Below are 18,696 nucleotides of genomic sequence, written 5' to 3' on the forward strand. Positions count from 1 at the left end.
CTTGCTTCTGCAAGCCTGCTAGCACCATGGTACTGCTGGGAAGAAGACATGAGGCACCTGGATGAGAGTCACATAGACACTTAAAAGAGACAGATGGGTGAGAAACATGTGGGGAGTCTGACAAGAGCAGCCATTACATTGATGTGGTATTTTTTCAGCTTTCTGAAACCTGCTTCAGAACACCTCTCCTATGGTTCCCTGCCCGAAGATGCCCTACACTGTGGCAAGCTTTCAGACCTCTGGCTAGCTATCTGCCCACCAAGGGATGGGTAATTTGGGGTGTTTTATAGAAAAACTATTATCCTTGCTTCTCTCTATGCAAATTCCATTAAAGCTATTTTACACTAAGAGTCTTTGTCCTTATACAGTGGATGGCAGAACCCCATTTGGAGAGTGCAAGTTGTGGAGGGGGGGTGCCTGGTAACACAAGTTGTCTTCTTAGGCAAGTATGTCAAACTTGTGGAAAGCACCTAGCAAAAAGGCCATAGGGTAATTGCCCTATTAATTAACTTACATTTATTAAGCACTTATGACATCTCACCTATCTTCACCGCAACCTTATAAAATAGGTTCTACTCATTCACTCAAAAAGAGTATATTGGGGCCGGGCCTCCCTAGTGGCTCAGCGGTTGAGCGCTGGGTTGCGAAGCTGCCAGCAGCTTCTGCAGCGCCCGTTCGATCCCCGGCTGCTCCCCGGCCACAGGAGGAGGGTCCCACATGGCGCGCAGACCTCTCCTGCCTTGCCCGCTGCTCCCCTCAGCAGTGTACTTCGGTCCATCTGCCTGTTCTGTTCCCCACTCTGGCTCTGGTGAATTCTCTCACCCTCCCGCGCATCTGACAGTACCCAATGCTTGTATAAATAAATAAATAAATCTTTAAAAAAAAAAAAAAGTATATTGGGGCCTCCCTGGTGGCACAAGTGGTTAAGCACCGCACTATGAAGCAATCTGCAGTCTCTGAAGCACAGTTCGATGCCCCGGCCGGCCAGGGAGCAACCCACACGGCACAGCAGACCTCTCCTGACTCACCTACTGTTCCCCTCAGCCGTGTATTTCAGTCCGACTGCCTGTTCTGCTCCCCACTCTTGTGAATCCTCTCACCCTCCGCACATCTGGCCAGTACCCCAGTTCTTGTATTCATAAATAAATAAATCTTTAAAATAAAAAAAGAGTATACTGATTGCACCTTTATTATGTTTAAGGCACTGTGCTAAGTTCTGGAAATACAAGAGCTAACAACAACAACAAAAAGAATATATCTGCCTTACTGGAGCGTAACACCTGGTGGAGACACATACTATCCAAATAAATGTAAAACTGCAATTATTACCAAGTACTAAAATGGAACGTTATCTGTGTTAAGAACAGTAACCTCCAGGTTAAAAAAGTCTCCCCTGTGGAAGTGAAGTATCAGCTGGGCCCTTAGAAATAAATGGGAATTAACCAGGTGGTCAAAGGGCAGTGAGAGGAAAGAGCTATGGAAAGACCCCAGGCCAAAGGGAACTTTTAAGTATACAAAAAAGAAAGGGGGCGGGGGAAGGAAGACAGGGAGACACCTGATACCTGATGTTCCAAAACCAGAGTTACTAACCATTTCAATCTCTCCTTTACAGGCCTCAGTCCAATCTCAAGAAGCTGAAAGTCCACATCTGACTTGCAGTGATAAAACACAGAGAAAAAGAATAGTATATGTGTGATTTTACCAAGGAAGCCAGCCAGGGAACGAAAGCGACCTTGGAGACTGCGAAGAGTGGCAAACAGGAGCTACAAGTCCTCCCTTAGACCCTTGGGTGAAGCACACCCTTGACACGGAAGCCTGCCCGCTAAGCTCAAAACCGGAGAGGTAAAAAATGATGGGAGTGACGGGGCTAAAGCCCACAACGCACACCGTGCCTGCCCGCCACTGCGACTGCGCGCGCGCTGTTCCGGAAGCGGAAGTGTACAAGAGGTCACTGTTGGTTTTCAAGATGGCGGCGCTCAATATATTGGTGTCCTCTTGCGGGCGGCTGTTACGAGGGCTATTAGCTGGCCCGGCCAAGACCAGCTGGGCTCGGCCTCCAACACGCGGGTTCAGGGAAGGTGAGTCCGAGGTCTTGGCGACCTCCCCAGGTAGAGAAGAACAGCGGCGAGGCGACTGTTTTCTGCAGCCCCCGTGTGCCCCTCCCTCCCTTTTCTTCATACGGTTCGGAAACCACGGAAATGCTCGCGCTCCAGCGGTGCTTGAAAGTCTCCCAGACCATGATACGGTTGTCTTGATACTCCCCTCTGGAGTGGCCTCACTAGTGGGGGCGGGAGGCTGGGGAGAGGACGGATAGAGGGACCTGCATGGTTAGCTGGAGCCGAAGAGAAACCTGCTCCGGGCTTCCGAAAAATTTTTGGTAAGGGTCTGCATGTTAATTCTCCTTTACGTATTCTCCGAACTTCCCCCTCCTTCATTAAAGAATCCTGGGACTTAGGGAAGGCCATTTGGATACCCTCCCCAGGGCCACCCTTTTAAGTTACTCATCAGAAAATGCTGTGATCTCATGGCTGATTTTTCTGCCTGGGCTACTAATCTCCCTAAGAGCTGGAAGCTAAAATGGAAAATGGAAAGGCCACTGAACAGGTGAAACAGGTACATGCTGGAGGTTGGTTCTGCTTTTCATTACTCTGAAGTCTGGAAAGGTAGCATCAACTGAGAGCATATGGAAAGCTAAATGCAGTACTCCAAATTGTCAGATTCTTCAGAAAGAGAAGATACAACCCTTTTTCTAAGAGAGTATGTTTTAATGAGATGATACATATATACTCCAATAAATACAAGTTAGATATTAACATGACAAAATACAGGGAAATTCCAGTACTGGGAACAGTATAAGGGGCAGGTGTTTTGAATAGGCTTATAACAGGATAAAATCTCGTGGGAAGTAAAAGGTTTTTTAGGACACGTCCGTCCTTAGTGCTGCAAGTAGGAAAGAATAAATGATGTGCAAAAGAAGTGATTTTTTTTTTTTAAGATTTGGCATGATATTAACCAGCATGTTCTTTATCTAGCATAAAGAGGCTCTGTCTTAGGGGAGCTATTTTTTGGTTTGTTTAAGACTTCAAACAGCAATGTCAGTAGAATGACAGACAGGGAACCTCATTTGGGGATTTCAAAGAGATAGTTCATAAAGAAACAAAAATAGCAGGTATGTTTAAAGAATTTAGCTATGAAGGGAAAATAGAAACCTTGCTAGAAAGAACAACAAAATCCAGATACTGATTATCACTAGATAAACCAATTCATAAATAAAAACAGATACTAAAAAGATCATATGATAATAGGACTTAGATAAAATTTTTCATCTATTCCCACACTGCAAAATAAGCATATGCCCACATTTTTGAGGATGTTTACCAAGTAGCATTTACCATGTAAATACTAATAGCTGAATTTACATATCTTTATGAAATTCAAAATTGAAAACAGTTCTTTGCTACATTCCTAGAAGAGAAGCAAAAGGAATAGTTTTTTTTTTTCTTTTACAAGGGAGTATTTAGGATTTGAATTTTTTTTAAGATTTATTTATTTATGTATACAAGAACTGGGGTACAGGCCAGGGGTGTGGGGGGTGAGAGGATTCACCAGAGACAGCGTGGGGAACAGAACAGGCAGATTGACTGAAATACACTGCTGAGGGGAGCAGCAGGCGAGTCAGGAGAGGTCTGCTGCGCCATGTGGGTAGCTTCCTGGCTGACCGAGGGTCAAACTCGTGCTGCAGTGGCTGCGGACAGCTTCATAGGTTGTGTCTTAACCCCTTGCGCCACCAGGGAGGCCCCAGGATTTGAATTTTTTTAGTTGGAGAGTTTGTGAAATGACTAACTGTATAATCAGCTGGGTCTCTGAACTCCTAACTCTTCCATATTACTCACTGTCAGACCTAAAAGCTAAGTAATTGAATTTATGTGATCTTATATGAAGGCAATACCATATGCTGTATTCTTGAGAACCACCTGTCTCCAAAACATTGCAATGAAAAAACTTTCGTGGTATTCTCCCCATGTGTAAGACATAAAGTATTACATATATAGCTAGTTTTGATTGGTCCCAGCTGAGACTTTTGACTCCCAGATAATATTGTTCACAGAATTTAAAGTTGTGAGGAGGAAGCTGACAATATTCAAGCATCTTTTCAGATATCGGATGTTAGTAATTTCATGAGGACTCAGCACTAGGGTTCCTACCTGTAGAGGCTCTCAGTCAGTGCCTCTCCATTGGGGCAGTTTTGTCCCCCTGAGAACTTTTGACAATGTCTGGAAGCATTTTTGGTGGTTACACCTGGTATTCCTGGCATCTGTTGGGTAGAGGTCTGGGATGCTGCTAGCATCTTACAGTGCACAGGACAACAATGAACCACCTGGCCCAAAATTTCAGCTGAGAAACCCTGATCTCAAGTTTGATAAGAGGGACACACAAAGTCAATATAGAGTGTAATGGAAGAAGCACGACTGAAAGAAAACAAAATGGAAATTGTGGCTTACTGAGTGGCTGCTGCAAGCACTGTGCCAGGTTTTCCACATTTATTCAGTCTTCTCACCAATCCTAAAGGGTGTCAGCTATTACTGACATTATTTGCAAATGAGGACATCTGGTCCAGAGGGGTTCAGTAACTGCCCAGAATCACACAGCTATGAAGTGGTGCCGTTGCAAGTAGAGCCGGCACTCTTCCAGCTCCACCAGTCGCATCACCTTGGTACTCCATGGAGGCGCCCGTCCTTCCCTCTAAGCTTTCGTCAGTTAACTTGCCAAAGACCATTTAGCGCCTTTTGCCTGACACTGCCAGATTTAACAAAGATGGCATTAGCCCTTGTTCCTGCCTTATTCTTAGAACCCTTGTGAAGAAAAAATACATTTAAAACAAGAAAAAATAAACACATACGATTATCTGAATTAACAGTGAAGAGCTTTCTGATACTTAGAGTAGAGGGTGCTGAGATGAATAAAGGCAAAGGGAAATTTTCATCTCTTCTAGAAAGCTAAGGGGCTTTTTGGAAGCCCTAGCATGTCAGATAAGGATGTGCCTGGCAGGATGGACAGCCCTCTAGCTAAAAGCTGTGAGAGAGGAGTTGGTACATTGGGAGTTTTAAAGAATTCACAGAACATAGTCCTGTAGAAAGAGATTTTGTGCAGCAATAGGACTTCTCATTCTGAGGCCTCCCTGGTGGCGCAGGGGTTAAAGACACACTGCTATCAAGCTTTCGGCAGCCACTGCAGCATGAGTTCGATCCCCTGCCAGGGAGCTACCCACATGGGGCAGCAGACCACTCCTGTCTCACCCACTGCTCCCCTGAGCAGTTTATTTCAGTCAGTCTGCCTGTTTTGCTCCCCACTCTCTCTGGCGAATCCTCTTACCTCCTGTACCTCTGGCCTAAACCCCAGTTCTTGTATGCATAAATAAATCTTAAAAAAAAAAAAAAAAAAGACAGGGACAGTCCCTCAGGGGTCCTGGAGGAAAGGAGGAGAGATGGTAGGAGAATCAGAAAACTTCAATGGTAGAATTAAAGATCAACAGAAGGGGGCCTCCCCGGTGACGCAGCGATTGAGCGCTCGGTTGCGAAGCTGCCCGCAGCCTCTGCAGCGCCGGTTCGATCCCCAGCTGCTCCCCGGCCCCAGAGGAGGGTCCCACATGGCGAGCAGACCTCTCCTGCCGCGCTTCTGACTGTACCCAGTGCTTGTATAAATAAATAAAAATAAATCTTTAAAAAAAAAAATCAACAGAAGGAAAAGACACGCACACGTCCCAAGCACACACTCCGTTCCCAGACTCCACACCAGACTGTCAGTGCCACCTTCTGGCTGTCTTGCCATTCAGTTCCTCCCCTCCTTCTTAGGACTCGGTTTCCAAGGATCCTGTCCAACAAGGACCTTGGTCGCTAAGTACTTCCTGTGGCAGCTCCCTCCACTCCTCATCTTTGATCTCCCTCACTTCCTCCTTTACTGAACAGTTAGGTCTTTATACTGCTGTAGCTCACTGTGTCTGTATTTTTGTGGCCATCAAGGTTTTTTTTGTTGGTTTTTTTTTTTTTGGGGGGGGGTGTTTGTTTTCTGGGTTCACTGCAATCTCATCACAGTGCAATGCTGTTTGCTGTAGACTGTTATACTTCAATTGTCTTGGACTGCATCCTAGGCAAGTATTTAACGAAGTACTTACTCAAAGGACCTCTTTACAAGGCATGGACTCTATTATAGTGAAGTTCCCATATTGATTTAGTTCCCTTTCTTCCTCTAGGGCAAAGACTCTGTTCCTCATCTGTTTAACTTGTCACAGTAGGTAGAGCGGGACTATACACGCCACAGGTGCTCGTCAAATGTGTTGTCTCATGTGGGGCTGATTATTTCATGTGTCAGAAATGCCTATCTGAAAAGACGTTGGCCCTTGATTCTAGTTTAGTTTAGAAAACTGCTTCGTAGCCTTAGTTTGCATGATACAGCCCTATCTCTGAACACAAGGCTGATTCCATCTTTTTCTAAACAATTTTGTTAGTACCTAAAACTCTAGTCCGGCTTTTCTTAGCCACCCCCACGTCTCTTGAATGGAGGGATAAAATGGATCTCGAGTTTTGTTTGGTTTTGACATGTTTTTGTATGCACACTGAAAATCAATACTATTTTGATTCCTATCTCCTGTTTTCAGAGGCTTAAAATCAACTGGGGCCTTGTCAGGCTCCAGCCGGGCCTACTGCCCCTGCACTAAGACACCGCCCTGATCAGTCTCCATCTCCTTTGAGTTCCCAGGTCATTCCTTCTGGTTTGACAAATTGTCTCTATTAGATAAGCATCTGCCTATTGTTTTACCCACTGGCTCATCGTAAGATGATTCACTGGCTCAGAGTTGCTGTGTGGGGAGCTTGTGAACAGCGGAGCTTGCCACGGGCTTTGATCTCTATTCCAGGGGCCAGTGGGATGACTTCAGGGTTTGGTTCTTTGCCTGTAGTGATGTGTGTTTGTTAGACTTGTTTACCTCATGGTTAGGACCTAAGTGCCTCCACCAAGAGGGGAACCACATGTTTATCCACTGTGTATTTCAGGACATTGTTCTCCTGCTGACTTGAGTGGTACCAGAATGTGTGTCTCCTTTTATTTCCTCTCAGGAGTCTTGAGAACTTTCCCACCCCCAACCCCTCCCACCTGTTGCTCAGATTTGGTTTTGGTTGCCCTCACTCACTCCCTCTCCCAGCTTGGTTTTTGTAAAATTTCAAAGCCTCCCGGGCTTCTGGAAGCCCTGCTGGGCTATGCCCTGCTCCCCCACATTTTTATGTTGACACAGTGCAGTGACTGTCCCCCCCTGCAGCTGTGCTGGCCTCCAGACTGAGCACCAGGTTAAGTAAGTCTCACCCACATCCCATTTGGGCTGGGCTCTGTTCTGTACAAGTGGATCCGTGTGTGGGGTGACGCATTTTCTTTTACTGGGAGAAACCTAGTTTGTCTGAATTGATTAGTGACTACAGTGTTCTCTGGAGAAAGCCTCAGGGCCTTTCTGGCCATTGTTATTCCTTTGTGTGTCTGGAGTTGGACATTGAGGGGCTCACAGGTTGGTTGTTTTGGAGTAATGAGTCTTTATGAATGGCCTTACCCAGAAAACAAACAGGGAACAATTCCAGGCAGTCTGTGTCCAATTAGGTGTTGGTCACAGAGCTCAGTGAGCACAGATGCTGCCATGGGCCTCTGGTCGTGCTCGAATCGCCTCACATTGTTCTTTAGACCTTCTCCCTTTCTATTGTTTATTTTTTATCACAAGAGCAGTGCATGTTCATTTTAGAAACTTTAGAAAATACAGATAGACATAAAGAAGAAAGTGAAATCACCTCCTACCACTGGAAAAAAAAAAAACAATGTCATCAATTGAGTGTGTGGACTCAGGGCTGTGGGCCTCCTGAAACACATCTAGTTGTGTGGCTGTTTGTGGACATGCTCCTAAGGAGAAGTCCATAACGTTCACTAGGTTCTCAAAGTTAAGAAACATAGACTCTTTCTAGTTCGGTGCTACCCCTTGTCTTGACTAGAGCTGAATAGAGCTGAAGTTTGGTAGCCACACTCTTGTTAAAATATGTTTTTAGTATTTTGTGAGATAATTTTTAGCCTATGTGGTCCCAAATTTTCTATTACAGTAATTAGCGGTCAGAAGGGGGCTGTGACAAATATATTTGCTCTCTGAATACTTGCTGGTATTTATTGAGCATCTGCAGGATATCAGTTCCTATACTCAGAACTGTGGTTTCTCTCTAAAGAAACTTTTGAGGACAAAGGAGAATCTCCAGGAACTTTCTATTTAATTATATTTGCCATTGTGGACTTTTCATTTGTTTTTTTTTGTTCCCTTTGAATGTTGTGGTGGTTCTGCATCCTGGTTAAGATAGGAAATCTGTATGCCTGACAGATGTGAGGCTTATTTTCTTGTCCTCAAGTTCTCTTCTGACGATTGCAACCTATACAGGCAGAACTGCAGGACTGTCCTTGAAGCTCTGCCTGAACCCAGTGACTGCAGGCCCCTACTTTTCACCTCCTCCAGCCCCTCCCCCCATGTAGGTAACACCATGTAACCCTGCAGGAAGAGGAGTGAAGAAGAGGATTTAACTCTTCCATTCCTTCTTGTGCAGATTTAACACAAAGCTCCAGGTTGAGTTTAGGGGTGAGCGAGTCTGTCTCATTCCTTGGGGGTAAGGGTAGAATACAGAACAGCAGCAGTGTTAGTTCACTGCTATATCTTAGATTGCTAATTCTTCCAGGTCAGAAGCCATGTTTGTCTGATTCTTTTCCTCAAAGAACATGTGTAGTAGATACTTTTGAAGGTTTTTGAAATGCTGCTGCCCCTCAACTCTTAGGTCATTATTGCTAGCCACAGTAAGGCAGGATTTTGCCAATTTCCTTGGACAGAACCAAGATGAATCTTGGTTTAGAATGGCCAAAACAGGGGCCTCCGTGGTGGCGCAAGGGGTTAAGACGCAGCACTATGAAGCTCTCCCACAGCCACTGCAGCATGAGTTCAATACCCGGCCAGGAAGGTGACCCACATGGCACAGCAGACCTCTCCTGTCTCACCGGCTGCTCCCCTCAGCAGTGTATTTCAGTAGATCCCACTGTTCTGCTTCCCACTCTGTCTATGGTGAATCTTCTTGCCTCCCAAACCTCTGGCCTGTACCCTGTTCTTGTATGCATAAATAAATAAATCTTAAAAAAAAAAAAAATAGAATGGCAGAAACCGTGTAGGAGCCCTTAATCCCAGGAAGATGATATTATTTGGGCATCTGGGTTTACCTCCACCCAGCCTCAAGGGCACAGAGCCCCGTACTCAGAGGTGAACCCTACATGCTTTCTCTTCCAGATGGGGCCCGTGGGAGAGTGCAGACCAAAGGCTCCATTTTTCTGCTTGTCTAGAAGTGGAGCTGTTACTTGAAACTCCCTGTTCCTTATTAAATGGCTGACCTAATTTTTTCCCTTTATCTACAGTGGTGGAGATCCAAGAAGGGAAGACAACTATAGTAAGTATCATTGAGCTGGCTTACAACCTCTTTAACGCTTGGAACTGCCTGGCTGCTCCTCGGAAGAAGGCCCAAACTGGACTCCTGGCTCCAGGATCAGCTCCCTCTGTGACCATAAATCCCACAGTCTACTATTTTTCAAGCTCTGTACTGTAGTGTGGTTAATCAGGAATAGTTGTGTGCCTGGACTGAGGCATCTGTCGCTTGATTAAAGTGGCCTTGTGTATGACAAGGTCTCAGAGGTTTTTGCTGACATATTCTTTGCCAAGTAATGCATCTGTTTCCCAGGGGAAACTAAGGCAGTGATTAGAGAGAGCCAGGGTAAGTGGCCCTGGGGTCAGAAGCCCAGATCTCAGTTCTGTCTCTTTCTGCCTAGAATGACTAAGTTACTCCTTAAATGATACATTTAAAAGGCGACACTCTTCCTGGACTCACTGGCTGGTGCCCTGGCTTGTCTGTTGATGAGAAAACTAATAATTCTTCATCCACCTACTCCCCCCCTTTCCCTCATTGGGCACACCGCACCTCCCTTCCTCGGGGAGTCATGGGGCCTAGATTATCCTCTAATCCCTAAAGCACAACGCTATTTTCACATGGCCTTCCAGGCCTCCAAGAAATATTCAACTCCAGGGAACTCCCGGAAGCTTCCATGTCAGCAGGGATTTAACCCTCTGGCAGCCAGCCAAGCTTGGTCCTCCCCAGGATCAGCCCATAGGGGTTCCCTCTTTGGGTCTTCCCCCGAGTATTCCCTCAGCCTTTTCACTGCTTAGCCTCCCTTTTTGTAGGGAACCTCCATCCCCGTAGGGCACCCTTTTTGGCTCCCATATCCAAAGCCGAAACAAGCATTCACCCTATAAATTCCATGCAGGAGGAGAGAACACATCTGGCTTTTGAGTGCAGCGCATTTGTTTTTCCAGGTGGGGGGGTGCTCTTTGTAGAATGAACACGCAGACACTTTGCACTGTGAGAGCCTTTAGAATAGAGAGCCCACCCATATCTGGAGAGGTGCTGCAGTGACTGGCATTAGGTATTTCTTCCTCTATAAAATAAGATCATTGTGCTTCTCTCACTAGGTTGTGAGGGTTAAATGAGATGACACGAGCCAGGAGTATAACTGGGAGTCAATTTAAATGTTGACTCTCTACCCCAGAAACCTCTTAACACCTCCCCCATTTCCCCCACCTCCAAAACCCTCCACACACCTACACATTTTCCATTTCTGGTGTAGTTTCGGTGGCCTTGGCAGAAAGGTAGGTAGCAGAGCCCTGCATAGCCAAGTGTTGCTTGCAGCCTCCCATCTCCTTTTGCCAGTTCTCCCCCAGGAGACACTATTGCTTCCCTCCTAAAGCCTCGCAGACCTGTCCCAGCTTCACTCTCATAATCCATGGCCTCAGTCAGCAAAGCTTTCTTGCAGTCAGAGCTGATTCCCAGATCATTGGTTTATTGCACTTAGTAATTCCAAGGCAGTGTCACAGGATCCAGCAGTGATGATAGAGGTCATGTCACACGTGGCCTCAGCAGGGTTTGAGAGGTGGAATCCAAAATGATAAAAGCAAGGAGGAAAAGGATATGTATGCTCGCGTCTATGGGTTTTTTTGTTTAAAGATTTATTTTATTTATGCATACAAGAGCTGAGGTGTAGGTCAGAGGTGCAGCGGGGAGGGGTGGGGCTGTGAGAGGATTTACCAGAGACAGAGTGGGGAGCAGAACAGGTGGAATGACTGAAATACACTGCTGAGGGGAGTAGCAGGCAAGACAGGAGAGGTCTGCTGCACTTTGAGGGTAGCTCCCGAACTCGTGCTGCAGTGGCTGCTGATAGCTTCATAATGCTGAGACTTAACCCCTTGCAGCACCAGGGAGGCCCCGCATCTATGTTTTTGTTTTTGTTTTTTAAAGATTTATTTATTTATACAAGCACTGGGTACAGTCAGAAGCGCGGGAGGGTGAGAGAATTCACCAGAGCCAGAGCGGGAAACAGAAAAGGCAGACTGACGAAATACACTGCTGAGGGGAGCAGTGGGCGCGGCAGGGGGGGTCTGTCGTGCCATGTGGGACCCTCGCCAGCGGCCGGTGATAGAACCGGTGCTGCAGAGGCTGCGGGCAGCCTCGCAACCCAGCACTCAACCGCTGCGCCACCAGGGGAGGCCCACATCTATGTTTTTTAATAAGAAAAGAAGCCTAGGGCCTCCCCGGTGGCAGTTGAGCACTGGGTTGCGAAGCTTCCCGCAGCCTCTGCAGCACCGGTTTGATCCCCGGCCACCCGGTGAAGGTCCCACATGGTGCACAGACCTCTCCTGCCACCCGCTGCTCCCCTCAGCAGTGCACTTCATCAGTCTGCCTGTTCTATTCCCCGCTCTGGCTCTGGTGAATTCTCTCACCCTCCTGTGCTTCTGACTGTACCCAGTGCTTGTATAAATAAATAAATAAATCTTTAAAAAAAGAAAAAGAAAAGAAGCCCAGGGTTTCTCAGCCTCAGCACAATTGGCATTTGTGGCTAAATAATTCCTTGTTGTGGGGGCTGTGTGTGCATTGCAGGTTGGTTACCAGTATCCCTACTAGATACTAGTAGCACTGCATATTCCAGTGGAACAAAAAATGTCTGAACTATTATCTAATGTCCCGTAGGGGGCAAAACCATGTCTGGTTAGAACCTCTGGCATAGGCTCACCTCTGTAAGATAAAGCTGGAAACTGCGCTCTCCTCTGGGAAGGATATGTGGGATGGGACTCTACTTTCCTGCACAGTGTGAAGCTTCTTGCCATGTGCATTTATTTCTTTTTTCCCAAAAGGAGAAAAGAGAAGTATAATATTCTGGTGTTTTCTATGTTTTTGAGGAAGGAAAAGTAGCGTTCAGCTGAGACAGCAAACCCCTTGCAGGCCACCAAAGCCACTCCAAGCCCCCTATACAGCAGCATAGAGCCACCACCACAGTTCTGTGGAGAGACCTACCTACTCCCACAGATCCCCAGAGATGATCTTTTACCAGCATCCCCACTATTTGGGGGGGGGTTGCTTAATGCAGCCCTCTCCCTCACTGGCTTTTTTTCTCTGCCTCCCAGATTGAAGGCCGTATCACAGGGACCCCCAAGGAGAGTCCAAATCCTCCTAACCCCTCTGGCCAGTGCCCCATCTGCCGGTGGAATCTGAAGCACAAGTACAGCTATGAGGTGAGTCTGCACTGAGTGTTGCGTGGCTCTGCAAGGGGGGTTTGTGAGATTCTGGATTCCCCACTTAGCTCAAGCTGCATCCTACCCTGCAGCCTTTGCTGCATCTCATGGAGTCATCAAAGACAAGCATTTTGTCCACTGGTTCTCAGCCCTGGCTACAATCCTGGCTCACAGGAGAGCTTTAAAAAACTGCTCAGACGCCACCCCCAAACTAATTGTTGGTCCAGAGTGGGCCTGGCCATCACTAGTCCCTGGTGCTCCCCTGTGATTCTGATGTGCAGCCAGGGTTGGGAGTTACTGACTTAGCTTCATGGTCAGCTTCCCCGTGGACTTAATCACCCAGTCGTGCAGGAATGTGTTCCCAAAGGGGTGGAATTGGGATGTAGATTTGGCTTTCCATCTTTTATAACAAGGATGCATTTGAAGAGTTCTCTCTGTACTCTGGGGACACATCACTGCCTCTTTCTGTTTGGGAACCACAAAAACCCTGTTTGCTCCAGCTCTTAAAATGATTGGTTCCACAGAAAGAAAACTGTGCATAATAATAATAATATAGCATGTGCGTTGAGTGCATGCTCTTGTCAGACACTGTGTTAAGCATCTTCTTGTCTTAATCTACTTAGTTTTTTGATATCCCCGTGATCTAGGCACTTTTTTCATCCTCATTTAACAGATGAGAAAATTTGAGGCATGAATAAGTGAATGAACTTGTCTGAGATCACCAGCTAGAAAGTGTCAGAGCCAGGATACAAAACCCAGGGAGAACTCGCAATCCCAACCACTAATCTGCATCCTCTCTAGAAATGGGAAGGCGTGAGCCTGGGGAAAAGGACACAGCCCTGGAGAAATCTACACTTGTCCTTCAGAGTTCCATTCGTTTCATTAAGTGTCCTATTTGTAGGCTTCAGGTGATTACGGCTCTGGGCCAGTTTGACCTGCAAGTTGTCCCTGTGCCTCTGTGGAATGGGATGACTAAGGGCAGAGATCCCGGTCAGGTGGTAGAGTAGGAGAAGCCACATGCCCCTGGGGGCTGAGCAAAATGACCCAACTAATCTCCTGGACGGGTAACTTTGGCTTCAGGCCACCCGAGGGGGCATTCTCTCCCCCTAGTCCTGGCCTCCTGCTGATGGCAGAAGGGGAGTAATGGGAAGCTTGCAGGCCAAGGGGCAGTGTTCGCAGCTTCTTGTGACATGGAAGTTAGTGAAGTCACGGGCATACTTGGAATCCCAGCTGCAGGCGGGGAGGCGAACGCCACACTGCCTGACCTCCCTGGGAACTCTTCCTACCAGCCATTTCCAGGAAATGGACTGGGCTCTGTTTATCCAGCAGAAGAAATCCTATCCCCTCCGAAGTAAAGGCTAAAGTTGTTTTCCTTTTTACCCTTTTCCACTCAGGACACTGTTGTTAGGTTGAGCTGCACAACGTTGTCAGCTTGCTTGGCAGCCTGCAGTGGGGGGGCTTGGGCTATGAGCCCAGTTTATTAGCCCTGGATAATCCAATCCAAGTTCTTTTCATCAGATTCTGAAGATTACAGGGGTGGGAATTGGGGGCTTGGGTCCCTCAGGAGCTGTCCAGTGATTAAAACAAATCTGCGGTTATACAGCGAGGCGCCTGCCAGGGCAGCGATCGGTTTGTGGAACATGACTGCGAAGACTGGCATGCCAGATCTGCAGGATGGGGGGGCGGTGGCTTTTAGTTAACCCCCCAGCCATCCTATGAGACTTGCGGGGGGGAGGGATGCCGCTTGTCTTGATTCTGTCTCTGTTTATTCTTGTTTCCTTGACTCATCCAAAGCAATCTTAAGTCCAAAGGAAGCCTGAGAATGCATTCACATCTGGTCACAGGAGGCTTAGAAGATGTGAGATTAATCCACAACCCCGGTCCCTTCCTCCTCAGCTTGTACGTCTCCTAGCGCTTCAGAGGGAATGGCAGCGGCGGAGGGCTGTCTGCCTGAGTTCTGCCGGCCGCTTGTATGTAGGCACGGGACAGAAGTGGTGCGGCGTTTCCCTCTTGTGAGGGACTCCATGACACCTCCCCGCCTCACCCGAGGTAGATAACAAACCATCACAGGAAAGAGCCTGTAGGTGCAGGAAAGATTGTTAACACTTCTGAAGGAGCTTGTAGTCTCTAAGCTACTCAAAAGGTGATCAAAAGGTGATCTCTGGGAGGAGCTCAGAACTCTCGGGGTTGGGAATTAGCTTTAGTTGAGGGTGGCAGACCAGTGTAGGCAGCTGGGAGTGTGGAGGCTGTGGGCTCAGGTCAGCCCCCTCTTGGGAGTGCCCCAGTACAATAGCCTCCCGCCCCGGAGACCCTGGCTCCCGAGAATCAAACACTCTCATCTCCTGTTTTCCATTTCTACTAGGATGTTCTGCTGCTCAGTCAGTTCATCCGGCCTCACGGAGGTATGCTGCCCCGAAAGGTCACAGGCTTGTGCCTAGAAGAGCACCGCAAGATTGAGGAATGTGTGAAGATGGCCCACCGAGCAGGTAGAAGGCGCACCAGCCCCACGTCCCTATCCCTCCTGGCAGGGAAATAGACATCCGAGGCCTCGTTATCCTCACTCCCAGTGCTAGCCTTCCACCCCGATGGGCTTTCCCTCTGGTCGCTGCAGAGACCACACCTTATAGGCACTCCTCTCCACTCAGGTCTGTTCCCAAATCACAGGCCTCGGCTTCCTGAAGGATTCGTTCCGAAGAGCAAACCAAAACTCAACAGGTAAGCTAACTTGGGTGTCAGCATCTTGGGTGTTCTGCAGGCCTGGGCTCTCACTGTCCCCTGGGGAGACCATTGCTGGAGCTCAGCCCACAGCCCAGGAAAGTCAGACGACTCTCTGGCTGGCTGGCCCATTCCCTTCCAGCTTGAGCACACACCCACTCCCCTCACCCCGTCCTGCCCACACAGCTGCCCTTGATATTGGCACCCTCCCCTGCTGGCCTCAGGCTCTCCCCTCTCTAGTAGGGCACTGGGCACAATGGCAAAGAGAGAAAGAAGGCCTGCTGCTTAGGCGTGAGGATGTGCTAATCCCCTGTATATGACATCATACTGGATTGCTGGGATGTCAGACCACTTCTGCAAACTTTCACTGTCCCAGGACTGGGGTTATTAAAGGGCAAAATCAAGCCTTAGCAATAGGAGGACACACCAGGGGAAGGGCCACTGAACCTAACCGTGCAAGTTGTGTGCTGCAGAGCTTCACGACAGCGTGCATGTAGGTTATAAATGGTGCGGTTAACCTGCACAGCAGCATGTGTGGCCGAGGTGGTTTCAACCTTTTATTTCATAAAGGAGTAGAGGAAGGTCCTTAGATCTGGAATCTAATCAGTCTACCTTCATTTCATCCTAAGCAGGGTGGCCCCCTCTGGTGTAAGAGCAGATTCCTTCTACCATTCCAGCATCCTTCCTATTGTGAGTTCCTTTCCCTCCTTCTCCGACATAACCACACCCATATACCCTGTTGTGCAGAGTAGGTTGAGGTCTATAAAATTGATTCTGGTGTTTCTTCTTGCTTTCCCCTATCAACGGTCCCTCCCTGCTTTGGCCTGTCCAGCTGCCACTGAAACTGCTCTCTGTAGGGGACCAAAGGTGATTGAAGCAAAGCAAGACATCCCATCCCCCCACAGATCTCCAGACTGATCCCCAGCAGGACCCAGCCCTGGAGGGTGGGAGGTCAAGCAGATACCACCTCTGAATTGCTGTTTCAGAGGTACGGGGGGACGCCTACACTCTGACCTCGTGCCCATCTCCACCTGCACCTCCCACATTGCTAGCAGGGCCATTTGCCAGCAGCCCTGAAGAAACAGATCATATTAACCTCTTCCTGTCTTTCCCAAATATGCTGTGGACTGTTTGGGGGTTGAGGGCCTCCCCTCCCCCTGCCCCCCCCCCCCCCCACGTTGAGAGACAGTAGCAGGCCTGAGGACACAATCCATCCTGCCCTCAGGCCTTTGAAGCCAGGCCAGGCTTCCTCCCATATATCCGGTGTCCTTTTACGTGACACAGGATTGATGACGTGTGGGAGCTCTTAGGTTGCAAAAGCCTGTGGGGGAGGGGTTGTTATGGGAGTCCTGGCTATGAGGGAGTTTGATTCTCCTGCAGGGACATTATGATTCCATCCAGAGGTCCTTGAGGTGCCACTCACTGGCCCAAACGCTGCTGGACCCCATGGAGTCATGCTCCTCCTTCTGCCCCTTCAGGGGAGGTAGGAAAGGGCTCTTTTAGGAAGGGACCTTGGTTCTTCCTAGGGCTGGAGTGCTCCCAGAAAGCTGACTGGACAATGCCCAGGCCCCACGTCCCCTGTCCCACTTTCCCCCAACAGCTGGCTACTCCTTGTGACACAGGCATCAGGCCCAGGCCTAGCTGAAGTACAGTTTCCCTCAGATCCTTGCAGAGCAGGAGAGGGACGAGCTTTAAGGCAACAGGTCTGGAAAATCCTGTCACCCTCAGGATCTCGGAACCTCAAATCCCTGTGAGCATTCCTTTTGGGGACCCTGCTCTCCCACCCCCATCTCTTCACACTCTCTGGGAGATGCTAGCAAAGGGGCCTGCAAGGTGTTCCCTTCCTTCACCTTTATTCATCTGCTGTTCAGCACACCACCAGCTCTAGAAAAAGGAGTCCCTAGGGCCAGCAGTCTCCCCGTGGGGCGCTTTGAATTGCCAGCCATCCCCTGCCTGGTGGGCCAGCCGCTCCTGCAGTTTCTGACTTCCTGTCAAAGCTACCCTGTTTGCACTGAACTGAAAACAGAGGGACAAAGTCCAGGGACACTCAGTTGAAAAGTATAAATCCGCACTCATTTTTTCACTTTTAGCATTTTTTCAGCCGGGGTGATTAATACTTTTAAATTGAAAAGTCCCTCATTTGAGTGTCTCTGGAGATGGCTGGGTTGAGCCCCAACCTCAAGTGGAAGCGGGGAGGATCCTGGCCTTTGCCGCGGCTGAGCTTTCACGACTAAGGGTGGGCCTCTCTGGACAAAATCCAAGTTTCATTCTGGATGGAGTAAACCCCAATCCCAGCCGGCATGAGCCACTTTTCCGGGAACTATCAAGGCCCTCGCCATCCCCAAAGGAGGCTAAAGGACTGTGGGCGGCAGCCATCTTCCCCCACCCCTCTCCTACTTACAGGAACCTTCCTGGGCTAGGTCTGCACCCATGGGCCTTCACCCTTGACTCCCATCATGGGTTGGGTGAATGGCCGGGGTCCTGCACCAGTTAGGCTGTCCCAGGGAGCGCCCTGGAGGCTGGGTAGCAGAGGGAGCCAAGTGGGAAAGAGGGGAGGATTCCTCTGGGCCCTGACATCAGCCTTCCTTTCCCCGCCGCCTCTCCCAGCAAATACACACAAACATTGACCAGTCAGAAAGATCAAGGGAGCGCGTGGCCCTGGGCTGCCTGACCCTGGGCACACATGCGCGTACACACGGGCTTGCGGCAGCAAGAACCCAGCCTGTCTGTTTACAGCACACTCCACTTTGCTTCCAGGAAAAACCCCTAGTCCTTGGGAAAGAAAAACTGGTGAAAGGGTTCTTCGGTCATCCAGCCTTGGGTTTGACTGCAGAGGGCCCTGCCCACTCTCCCAGCTCCACTAACCCCAGCCCTCCCTCTACAGGTACCTGACCCGCTGGTCTCCCCGCTCTGTCAAGCCCATCTATAATAAAGGCCACCGCTGGAACAAGGTGCGCATGGCTGTGGGGTCACCCCTCCTCAAAGACAACGTCTCCTACTCAGGAAGACCTCTGGCGCTGTATCATTGACTGAGGGCTTCCTGACAGCCTGGCCAGACCTGATCCTGCTGCCGAGCCCTGGGCCACAGTTCAGCCCCATCTGTCCCACCGGGGTGGCCCCGCGCCTCCAGCATGAGCAGCAGGAAGGACTGCAGGACCAACTCCAGAGCCTGCCCAGCAACAGAGCTGGGAGCTAAGGGCAGGGAGGGCACTTGGCTCTTTGGCAGCTGCCGTGATCTCGTGACTGGCTTGGGTTGGAGGACAATTTTGCCCAAAGGAGTGTCATAAATCAGGCACATGTGCTTCCCCACGGGG

At 48.9% G+C, this 18,696-nt stretch overlaps 1 protein-coding gene across 1 annotated transcript; it reads left to right on the top strand.

The window, feature by feature from the left end:
* Positions 1-1,966: 1,966 nt before the first annotated feature.
* MRPS18A (mitochondrial ribosomal protein S18A) lies at positions 1,967-18,683 on the top strand (the record flags this gene model as incomplete). The annotated part of the gene is made up of 6 exons (XM_084228609.1): positions 1,967-2,078; positions 9,469-9,500; positions 12,560-12,667; positions 15,030-15,153; positions 15,313-15,382; positions 18,267-18,683. 6 exons carry the CDS (start codon positions 1,967-1,969, stop codon positions 18,409-18,411), a joined length of 591 nt encoding a protein of 196 aa, XP_084084735.1. The 3' UTR covers positions 18,412-18,683.
* Between the last annotated feature and the right edge of the window lie 13 nt (positions 18,684-18,696).

The sequence above is a fragment of the Talpa europaea genome (genome assembly GCF_964194135.1).
Source record: "Talpa europaea genome assembly, chromosome: 2".
Classification (NCBI taxonomy): Eukaryota; Metazoa; Chordata; class Mammalia; order Eulipotyphla; family Talpidae; genus Talpa; species Talpa europaea.